At 45.7% G+C, this 12,183-nt stretch overlaps 1 protein-coding gene across 1 annotated transcript in view; it reads left to right on the top strand.

Moving 5' to 3' along the window:
• LOC140204419 (synaptosomal-associated protein 25) overlaps window positions 1-2,472 on the top strand; it is a 111,188-nt gene extending 108,716 nt beyond the window's left edge. The window contains exon 8 of the mRNA XM_072271140.1: window positions 2,338-2,472. Within this exon, the coding sequence (XP_072127241.1) occupies window positions 2,338-2,397 (60 nt within the window). The 3' untranslated portion in view covers window positions 2,398-2,472. The remainder of the gene's footprint in view (window positions 1-2,337) is intronic.
• Window positions 2,473-12,183: the final 9,711 nt, after the last annotated feature.

Raw genomic sequence — 12,183 nt, 5'->3', positions numbered from 1 at the left:
AGATGGATAGATAGATAGATAGAGAGAGATTGGTAGATAGAAAGACAGATAATATATAGACAGACAGATAATATATAGATAGGAGTCAGGGTGGGTGTGGGGGGTGGTGGACAGATGACTGGTAGAAATGTTGACAATTCCTCTCCCCCGCAGACCTGCTGGGTTCCTCCAGCACAATGTTTATTGCTCCAGATTCCAGCATCTGCAGTCTCCTGTATCTTCTCCTTTACAATGCTCTCCGGATAAATGTATTGATTTATTGATGACAACCGTACTTATAGTTTGAATTTCATCTTTTGGAAACATCTTCACCCCAGATGAGAAACGAACCTTTCCAGCCTGCACGTCCACGTTCACCTTTAATTTCCCACCCGCCCCGTTCCCCGACGTCGCCCGCCTGGTTCCCTGATGTTGCCCGCCCGCCCCATTCCCACTCACCGACGTTTGATCTACAGTTTCCTGCACCTTCATTAAACCCATTTGCTCACATCTCAACCCTTTGAGGATAAAATGCTGCCCAGTCTACTTAACACAGCCATTCATTTCAAGAGGGCTAGAATATACAAACAACAAGGATGTAATTCTCATTGCTGTCATCAGGATGAAGTTATAGAAGCCCCACACTAGCAGGTTCAGGAACAGTTATTACCCCTCAACTATCTGGCTCCTGAACCTGAGAGGAAAATTTCACTCACCCCACCAATGAACTGCTCCCATAATCTCTGCACTCACTTTCAATGACTCTTCATCTCATGTTCTTTAGTGCTTATTTCTTATGATTTATTTCTTGTTGTAGTTGCACAGTTTGCTGTCTTCTGCACTCTGGTTGAATGCCCGGGTAGGGTCTTTCATTGATTGTTATGGTTATTATCCTATAATCTCATGGCTGTATACAGTGATATATATGTACTTGTCACACTGGGGGTGTTGGGAGCGGAACCAAATGCAAGACACAGATACTGAAGTACAAGGAACAGGACTTGACTAGAGTAGGGATGTGACAGGATACAGACAAGGAGCAGGGACAAGAACATAGACTTGTGCTAGGACATGGACAAGAAACAGGGAAACCAGACAAGGAACTATGATCTAGGAGCCTGGGCTTGGGCTCCGAGCCAGAGACTGGACAAGGACCCAGAACCTGGGTCTTGCCTCTGGCTCGGGCCCCAGAACCAGGCAAAGACATGACATGACTACAGGACTGGAGGCTGGGGTCTCGAGGCTGGAGCTTGGAGACGGGCTAGCATAGAGCCGGGACTTATCCTTCAAAAAGCCAGGGCTCACCTTTAACACTTCACTAACACAAGACTGGACAGTACATAGACATAGAGCCAGGATTTATACTTGGACAAACTGGGACTCAACTTTATCTCCACACCAAGGTGGGACAGGACCATCCATCAGGTAACAGCAGAACAGCCAGATTTACCCAACAGAGGCAAAGACAAGACAGGTTCCCATGCAAGGCAACAGCAGAATGGCCTGACTTACCCCACAGAGGCAAGGACAAGAAGGGACAAACACCGAAGAACAACGGAATCAGCCGGATCCCTACCTAGCTCAGAGTGGCTGATGGCCACTCAGCTGGCCCAGGAAACGGCCGAATCCATACCGCAAAGTCCGCTCCGACTACTGACTGCAAAGCTCCATGAGGCAATGGTACACCAATGCGGCCTAAAGATAGCAAGTGGCCGCTCTACCAGCAGGTTGCTCCCAGGGGATCTTGACAAGACAAACCAGCAGCTCACACTCGACCCCAAGGCCACTTATATTCCAAGCCCCAAGATGGGAATCAGGTGTCTATGATTAACTCAACCAAACGTGGGACAGCTGGAAGACCCGGAGTCCTGAGTCCACGGACCGGACCATGACAGTACTTTTGTAATACATCTGTCCACACCTTGTACTGCCTCAGTAAAGCAGCCAGCAATAGTCAAGGACCCCAAACACCCAAACATTCTCTCTTCTCCTCCTGCCCCCTCTCCATTGGGTAGAAGGTACAGAACCCCTGAAGGATAACTTCTATCCCACTGTTCTAAGATGACTGAGTGACCCCCTTGTAGGATCAGGTGGTCCCCGGACCTCACAATCTACCTCGTCATAACATTGCACTGTCACAACAATCAATTAATTTACCATCACACGCTCACATAAACACGCACACACAGACACATTCACACACATACATATAGACACACACACTCACAAATATTTACAGACGCACACACATATCCGCACTTGCACACGTACATTTGTTTTCACGTTTGCACAAATTCTACCACTAGCCACTCCACTCATGCAGAATGCAAACTATACTTTGCTCTGTCTCTCCCGCAGGGCGATATGAACAAAGCACGCATCGACGAGGCCAACAAGCATGCCACCAAGATGCTGTGAAGTGCTTCAAAGGAGAACCCTCTCTTCTGCCAGAGATAGCCACCCCATCACCATCGCAGCATCTACATGGCCGAGGAGGGGCAAGTCCCTGTGCAGTGATAGGTTCAACATCTCTGTACATTTGGTTTGATTTCACAATTTCTCTGTGTAGCAAAATGTTCCAGTGTGTAAGGTGTATATTTTTGTGTCAATCTGTGTAACTGCTTGCCCAGAGTGAACCAAGTGTAAAATTTAGTTTTTAATCTCCGTGCTGATTGGTTCTTTTTATGAATGAATTAACCTGTAACCTCGCGATAACGTGAGCATGAGTCAAGCTCGATGTGCGCAGCTGATCCTCGTTACAGCAAATCCTCTTTTCCCTCGTTTAAAATGTCATCCCAGCACAGTAAGGGAAAGCCCTCAGATCGGGCTGCTACAGAAATCCCGGCGTCTGAAGGTTTGACAAAAGAGCACAGTTTGTAATGGGGGCAGCTCAGTTCGCCGTGCGGCTTGCCAGAGCTGGGAGCCGGCGTCTGCACTCCTCCCGGTATTCCTGCCTGTCAGTCGCTGCGACTTCGCTGGTTATAATTTCTCCGATGTTTATGGCCCACCATCAGTCACTTGTTCATCCTGCGAGGCCAAACTCAGGATTCCCGTTCAGTGTGAGATGGGAGTCGGAGCTGGGATCAGATGGGTGTTGATCAGAACTTGTTCACTTTAAAGGGACGCACCGTGGGATTGAAATGAGAAAGAAAGTGCCCGTTTCGGCTTGGAATACTGATGCCACTAGCAAATCAAAAAGGAAACAAAAACCCGCTCTCAGTTCAGAAACAACGTTAGTTCGATACATTATCCTATTTCCCCTCCTCCCCTTCCATTTATCAGGGGTTAAGTATTTTGGATCACCAGAAAGTTACAAGAATTTAAAAAGCACAACTGGTCATAGACCAGTTAAATGAACAGCACTGGGTTAATGTAATTTCTTACTAAACTCCACACCTGCCAGTTTCAAATTGCAAATAAAACAGTCAATTTGAATCATTTCGGAGGAAGTTGGATGCTCCTTTTATTTTTCAGCTCCCAAACAAAGTCGTTTATATATTATATTTCAATAACTGAGGCTTTACTGTCCTGTGATCCTGTTAAATCTGGTTAAAACCATGTTGTGCCTGAAGAAATTTGTTTTTGTCCATTGTTCCTACACTGGCCCTTGAAAACAGTCACCATCTGATTATCCCTGTAGCCATGCACTTATCCCATTCCGTCCGAAAGCAGTCACAACCAAATTTGCTTTTACTATGTCTCCAGGCAGAACATTCTAGCTCAACGAAATGCTGGAGGAACTCAGCAGGTCAGGCGGCATCAGGACCGAAACATTGACTGTTTGCTCTTTTCCATAGCTGCTGCCTGACCTGCTGAGATCCTCCAACATTTGTGTGTGCTAATCAGGATTTCCAGCATCTGCAGAATTTCTTATTCTAGCTCATAGTAATTCTCAGGATAAAATCAAACATTCTCCTCGTCTAGCCCACTGCGTTCTTCTCTCCTGGATCTTAAATCATGCATTCCTCCCGTTAGTGGAAACAATCACAATCTCAATATCTCTCTCTCTCTCTCTCTCTCTCTCTCTCTCTCTCTCTCTCTCTCTCTCTCTCTCTCTCTCTCTCCCTCCCTCTCTCCCTCTCTCCCTCTCTCCCTCTCTCCCTCTCTCCCTCTCTCCCTCTCTCCCTCTCTACCTCTCTACCTCTCTCCCTCTCTCTCCCTCTCTCCCTCTCTACCTCTCTCTACCTCTCTCTACCTCTCTCTCTCTCTCTTTCTATCTCTCTCTCTCCCCTTTGAAAGATGCTGCTCCCTATCTCCACTCAGAGATGCTGAGTGCCAAATAAGGAGTGAATGAGTGAATGACAAGGAATCACAGTAAACGTGAACTGATTGATGGCGGCACGAGGGAGACTCAATGTTGGCGTCTGGAGCAGCAGACAATCTGCAGGTGGAATTCAGTGGGCCTAGCAGTGTTGTTGGGGGGGGGAGGTGGAGGGATTGTCAGCTGTTTGGGTCAAGCATCAATTCCTTTCCTCCCTCACTTGTTGCTCAGCTGCTGAATTTCTCCAACAATTTGTTTGTGGCAACCGGTTGATGGGATAGAACATAGAACATTATAGCACAGTGCAGGCCTTTCAGCCTAAGATGTTGTGCAGACCTTTTAACCTACTCGAAGATAAATCAGACCCTTCCCTCACACATATCCTTCCACTTTTCTATCATCCATGTGAGTCCCTTAAATGCCCTTAACGTACCGTACCTGCCTCTACCACCACCCCCCCCATTTTAACTTTGTGTTAATCTAATTCACAAACTCTTGCCTTTTCCTTATCAATCTTCTCTTTGTTCGATTCCATCAGTGTTTATGAATGGCCTGGCTGGTTGTAATCGGTTCATAAAGCCAATGAAAGATGAAATACAGCAGCGGATAACCTGTGTTTTGTGCCGCTCCCCCACCCCGGTCCCAGATGGGGCAGTAGAGGGAGAAATGGTGGTAGTAGAAGTGGTTCAATAATTGGTTTTAAGTTTTGTTAATCAAAGTGTTGTCCAAGGAAATGCAACCAAGATGGCTTCCAGTTCTTCCACTGTCCATTTAAGGGCCATAAAAACATTTTGGGGGCTCTAAAATAAAATGAATGACTGACTGAGGAGAACATTATTTTACACAGAGCAGAGAGAATATTGGGCATGACGAAGTATCAAAAAGGAAAGCCATGAAACTAAGGAGATAATATATGAAGGACAAGAGGTGGGACATTGATACTGGCCGGCCAGAATCAATCCTAAACATTCTATTTCTATATTGCAAACTGCGAGGACAATACAGCCTCTTGTAGAAATCTTTCCAATCAGTTTGTTTGAAAGTGTGTTTATTTAACCTCAGATGCAATTAAAATCCTTACCATGGCAAAAGGCCGTAAAATGCTTGGAGACTGAGAAGCCAAGATCAATGTTGGCTGTTGGCTTCTTCATGGAGTAGCGATTCGCTTTCTTTAGAGTGGTCTTTTTATGCAGTGACGGAAGAAATGCTGTCTCTTTAAGTGCTTAGTGAGTTGTGGGCTCACTCTTACTGTGACCCGATAGTTTCTGCAGTGACGGAATCTTCCCTGCGAACTCATCGGGCTCTGAGCCCCGAACCCCAGCCCACTCACACAGCTCACTGGCCTGGCCCGGCCCAACGTCTGCATGCGACGGGTGTGAAAGTGTAAAAGGCCTTTCTTGTTCTGCACCACCTCACCCACCCACCATCTACCCAGAGTATTGCTGCCAGTTATCGTGGTGGTGAGCAGGCTGCTTGTTGCTGCTTCCCACACCTCACCCCCCACGCCCCCCCCAGCTCCTCTTCCACCAACCAAGACCGTGTGTTTGTAGATGGTGCATGTCAGTGTCTGCGTCTGTCGCACCCCTCTGCTGCACGCAAGTCCAGAGCCACACCACCCCTGTCTTCACTCAGCCGTGACCTGTAATTATACCCTTAAAACTAAACTTAGAGGGAGTTTGCTCTTCAAGTTCTACCTTATAAAAATGACTCTTTCTCCTTTGTATTTGATAGTTGGTTATCCTCTCCTCACTTTTATTTTTGCTCTCTAGCTCAGTCTCTCCTGCTTAGTCGTGCTATGGACCCTGAGGTTAACAGTACGACTTGTGGTCTCTAATTATAATGCTGTTTGGTAGACAGGGGATTAAATTCTCAGTTGGGAATTGACATCCACACCAACATTTCAAGATGCACTTTCTGAATTAAAATTGCCACCTCCGGGAGCCAATAGGGGAATACACCCTGATTCATTCATCTCGTTCCTGACCGCACCAGAAATGTAGAGGCAAATACTGGTTCCTGTTTGAAGCAGTTAAAATCTCTCGCAGCCAGTCAGTTCCAAGGCACCCCATAACACCATGCACTTATGTTGAAACACAAAAATATTTTTTAAAAAAAACACCTAATACATTGCCGTATATTTAAAAGTTAAATTATTACTTTTACAGATATGTCCTTTTATTTGTGTGTGTGTGTGTGTGTGTGTGTATATATATATATATATATATATATACACACACACAGATGTCTCCTGATGATACTTGTCAACAAATAATTATTTAAGCATGAGAATGACTTTAACGAATTGCAAGCTCTGGTTCAGCGTACAGGTGAGCTGGAATTTATTAGTTAGTAGAGTTGACTAGCCAAATGGCCTAACTCTATGTCGTAATGGTCTTAAAACTCGGTAGGAAAAGCCCACAAGTGGATAGCAAGGCACCAGAAACCTTGGAGAATTCTGCTCGCCTGCAGGCACCTCACGCGTGTCTGCTCCATGATCGATTTGATGAAGTGTCACTCACAGGACTCAGCATTGAGACACACATACACATGACATTATGAGGTGGTTAGGATGGAGTGAGAAGACGCGTATCCACTGATATGTGAGACATTTAGATGTTCAGGTGTGTGTCAGGTCACCCTCTTACCATTTACAGAGCTCAGGCATGTGTTGTCCAGTCCAGCAGCGAAGTCCCAGCAGATATGTTAAGGTATGCGGGCTTTGCAGATCTGCTTGGAGAATTTTTAACCCACAACGGTGTAGTGGTTAGCACGATGCTGTTCCAGCTCCGGGCATTCCAGAGTTTGGAGCTCAATTCCGGCACCCTCTTTAAGGAGTTCGTAAGTTCTCCCCGTGAATTGCGTGGGTTTCTCCTGGGTGCTCTGCTTTCCTCCCACAGTCCAAAGAGGTATCAGTGAGTAGGTGAATTGGTCATTGTAAATTGTCCTTTCATTAGGCTAGCTTTAAATCAGGGGGTTGCTGGGCCGGAAGAGCCTGTTCCGTGCTGTATCTCTAAATAAAAACGTATCTGTCCCACAAACTACAGCTATTGCCGAAGAAATCAGAGACAAACAGTTTTATTTAAGCCTTTTTGAGTATTTCAGATGAAAACTCTCTCGCCATTTCTGATACTCGCTCTCCAACACGTTCACCCCCCCCCACGGTTCTTATTTCCACTTTTTTTTCCTATTCTCACGGGTTGATAAAGTGCTTTCCTTCCTTTAGAGCCTGTCCAAGAGTCACTGTCAGTGGATCTACGATCTGTTTTGTTTGCTGCATGTTAGTGTTTAACATGTAACTTCTGTTCAATGCACAGAAATTATAAATGGCTATATCACTATTGTATTCACCCAAATCCAATGTACAACCTAGACTATCAGTTCTGGCAATGCACTGCTATGAAACAGAAAACTAAAGGAAATGCATTAAAATTTCTAGAACAACCTCGGGTCTTCTGTTGTCTCCTTTATATCGAGTTTCTGCATCCAGCTCTTCCTTTTGGAGTATATTTGTCCGCTCTTCATTGTTTGAATGTTGAGAGGCATCATGATACCTTGTCTTGAGTTAACGTTCCTATCCCTCATGTTTGGGTAACTTAGAACATCTTGCAAACTCAATAGCGCTCTCATTGAAAATCTCCTGAATATTGAAAGGCCTAGATAGGATGGACATGGAGAGAATGTTTCCAATAGTGGGAGAGTCTAGAAACAGAGATGGCCCTCACCATCATTATGTGCCATGGGCAGTCATGGTCCTTCCATGACCATGATTGTTCTTGGCAAATTTTTCCACAGAAGAGCTTTGCCATTGCCTTCTTCTGGGCGGTGTCTTTACAAGATGGGCGACCCCAGCCATTATCATTACTCTTCAAAGATTGTCTGCCAGGCACAAGGGAGGCACAGTGTCAGAATATAAGGACATCACTTTAGAACAGGAATGAGGAGGAGATTCTTTAGCCAGAGCTTAGAATAATGAAGGAGGATCTCGTTGAAACCTATTGAATGTTGAAAGGTCTAGACCAAGTGTATGTAGAGAGCATGTTTTCAATAATGGGTGGATCTAGGACCAGAGGGAGCAGCCTCAGAATAGAGGGATGTCCATTTGGAATGGAGATGAAAAGGAATTTCTTTAGTCAGAGGGTGTTGAATCTGTGGAATTCATTGCCACAGGCGGCTGTGGAGGCCAAGTATATTTAAAGCAGAGTTCGACAGGTTTTTGGTTAGTCAGTTCATTGAAGGTTATGGGGAGAAGGCAGGAGAATGCGTTTGAGAGGGAAAATAAATCAGCTATGACTTATGAGCAGACTCAGTGGGCTGAATGGCCTAATTCTACGGCTATGTCTTATGGTCTTATGGTCTCAATAGGGATCTAATTAAAAACCTACTGAATATTGAAAGGCCTAGATGGAATGGATATGCAGAGGATGTTTCCAGTAGTGGAAGAATCTAGAACCAGAGAGGGGCAAGGCCTCAGAGTGGAAGATGTCCCTTTAGGGCAGCGATGAGGAGGAATTTCTTTAGCCCGAGTTTAGAAGAATAAAGGAGGATTTCATTGAAACTATGGAATATTTAATACCCTAGACAGAGTGGATGTGGAGAGGATGTTTCCTAGGACCAGAGAGCAGAACCTTAGAATAGTAGATGTCACTTTAGATCAGAGAAGTGGGAAATTTATTTCACCAGAGGTGGTGAGTCTGTAAAATTCATTCAACACACACAAAATGCTGGAGAAACTCAGCAGGTCAGGCAGCATCTATGGAAACTAGTACAGTCGACATTTCGGGCTGGGACCCTCGGCAGGACTGGAGGGAAAAGGCTGAGGAGTAGATTTGAAAGGTGGGGCGAGGGGAGAGAGAACCATTAGGTGATAGGTGAAACCTGGAGGGAGATGGGTGAAGTAAAGAGCTGGGAAGTTGATTGGTGAGATGAGGTGAGAGAGGGAAAAGGGGATGGGAAATGTAGGAAATGGAGAAGGGGGTTGGGGGCATTACAGGTAGTTTGAGAAATCGATGTTCATGCCATCAGGTTGGAGGTTTCCCAAACGGAATACAAGGTGTTGTACCTCCAACCTAAGCGTGACCTCATCACAACAGTGGAGGAGGCCATGGATGGACATATCAGAAAGGGAATGGGAAGTGGAATTAAAATGGGAGATCCCACTTGTTCTGGCGGACGGAGTGTAGATGCTCAGCGAAGCGGTCTCCCAATCTATATCGGGTTTCACTGATATACAGGAGGCCACACCGGGAATTGAATTTTTTTCAATTCCTCCATCTCTGCCGCATCTGCTCTCAGCATGAGGCTTTTCATTCTAGAACGAAGGAGATGTCCTCCTTTTTCAAAGAAAGGGGCCTTTCTTCCAGCACTATTAACACTGCCCTCAACTGCATCTCTTCCATTTCACGAATGTCTGCTCTTACCCCATCCTCCTGTACCTAGTAGGGTAATTGGTCATTGTAAATTGTCCCATGGTTTGTTTATGGTTAAATCAGGGGCTTCTGGGTGGTGCGGCACGGAGGGCCTGTTCTACACTAAATAAAAATAAAAGCAGGAGAATCGGGTTGAGAGGAAAAATAGATCACTTGGTCAGATGGTGGAACAGACTCAATGGGCTGAATGGCCTAATTCTGATCCTTTGTCTTATGGTTTGACTCTGTCAGATTCCTGGAAAACATATCCTCCTCACTGGGATGTGGCTGTTCCATTCTCACTTTAAAGTAGCCGCTTTTGTAAACCTGGCCACTGAATCTCGTGTTTCCCTGAGCTCCCATTGTGGAGAGGTGTTTGATGGGATTACCTCTGGAGCTCTAATAGACGATGGCCTGAGTCATTTTTATCATAAAGGAAAGTAATGTATCAACCTTATATTCCCTCCACTATAGGAGAACAAGGAACAGCCTGGTGGTGTTTAAGAAGACCCCTCAAAGTTACCATGCAAGTTGAAAGGGTTGTTAAGAACAGGTATGGTGTGTTGGCCTTCATTAGTTGGGAGATCAAGTTCACGAGCCTCTAGGCAATGTTGCAGCTCTATAAAACATTGGTTAGACCACACCTGGAGTGTTGAGTTTAGTTCTGGTTGCTTCATTATCAGAAGGACATAGAAGCTTTAGAGGGGGTGCAGAGGAGATTTACCAGGATGCTGCCTGCATTAGGGAACATTTCTTATAGGCTGAACGAACTAGGGCTTTTCCCTTTGGAGCAGAGAAAGATGAGAAGTGACTTGATAGGAGGTGTATAAGAAGCCGAGAGGAATAGATTGAGTGGACAGCCAGAGACTTTTTCCCTGGGGTGAAAATGGCTAATACAGGGAAATAATTTTAGGTGACTGGAGGAAAGTATGGGTAGGATGTTAGAGGCAGGTTGTTTTTTCAGCAGAGAGTGGTGAGTGTGTGGAACACCCTGCTTGGGTGATGTTAGAAGCAGATACATTGGGCATTTATAAAACTCGTAGTCAGGCACATGGAGGCTTATGTTGGATTGATCTCAGACTAAGTTAAAAGGTCAGCTGAACACCATGGGCAGGAGGACCTGTGCTGTGTTGTAACGTTCTAAGATGTGAGGGGTAAGTGTTTTACTCGGAGAGTGGTGGAATGCAATGGCGGTAGAGGAAAATATAACAGAGGCTTTTAACAGATGTTTAGATAGACTCATGGATGCGAAGAAGATGGAGGGAGATGGGCCATGTGTAGGTAGGACTGGTTTTCTTAGCCGGTTTGGCACAACGTTGTGGGATGAAGGGCCTGTTCCTGTGCTGACTGTTCTACGGTCTTCATGTTGTAAAGACCATCAGATGTAGGACCAGAGTTAAGACATCTGGCCCATCGTCTCTGCTCCTGTCATTTCACCATGGTTGTGCCATCTGTGACCACTGGCAAATGTACGGTATAGTGGACTGATATACTGAAGCTTTGACTGTTGATCCCCGTCTGTCCCAATCTCCTGCCTTGTCCCTGTGTCCCTTCATGCTTTGACTAATCAAGAATCTATCAACATCTGCCTTAAATATAGCAACACTCACAATACGCTGGAGGAACTCAGCAGGTCGGGCAGCATCCGTGGAAACGATGAGTCGACGTTTCGGGCCGGAACCCTTTATCAGGACTGACGAGGGAAGGGGCAACCCTCCCTCCACCTTCTTTATAGTGCCTCTGCCCCCTCCCTCTACAGTCCTGACGAAGGGTTCCGGCCTGAAACGTCGACTCATCGTTTCCACGGATGCTGCCCGACCTGCTGAGTTCCTCCAGCGTGTTGTGAGTGTTGCTTTGATCCCAGCATCTGCAGAGTATTTTGTGCCTTAAATATACCTAGTGACTTGGCCTCCACAGGAGTTCTGGCTAAAGAAATACCTCTTTATCTCTGTTCAAAATGAAGGTCCCTCTATTCTGAGGCTGTGTCCTCTGGTCCTACACTCTCCCATCACAGGAAACATCCTCTCCACATTCACTCAATCAAGGCCTTTCACCATTTGATAGGTTTCAATGAGATCCCCTCTCATTCTTCAGAATTCCAGTGAGTTCTGGCCCAGAGCCATCAAGTGCTCCTCATATGGCATCCATTTCATTCCCAGACATGTATGCATTGATAAAGAATGTGCAGGAGATTTGCCAAGATTTGCCTGGGATGCAACACTTTAGTAGCAAGGAGAGACTAGATAGACTGTGTTTGTTTCCCTTGCAGCGGTGGAGGCTGAGGATTGCTGGAAAGGTGGTTACAAAATTATGAGGAGCAGAGATAGGATAGATAGCGAGAAACCATAAAGCTATAAGATATAGCAACAGAATTGGGCCATTCGGCCCATCAAGTCTGCTCCTCCATTTTGTCGTGGCTGATCCAATTTTCCTCTCACCCCCAATCTCCTGCCTTCTCCCTGTATCCCTTCATGTCCTGACCAATAAAGAATCTATCCACCTCTTCCTTAAATATACATAAAGATTTGGCCTCCACAG

This window comes from Mobula birostris, chromosome 10 (assembly GCF_030028105.1).
Source record: "Mobula birostris isolate sMobBir1 chromosome 10, sMobBir1.hap1, whole genome shotgun sequence".
In the NCBI taxonomy this organism is placed as follows: Eukaryota; Metazoa; Chordata; class Chondrichthyes; order Myliobatiformes; family Myliobatidae; genus Mobula; species Mobula birostris.
This window is presented reverse-complemented; position numbering and strand designations above follow the sequence as displayed.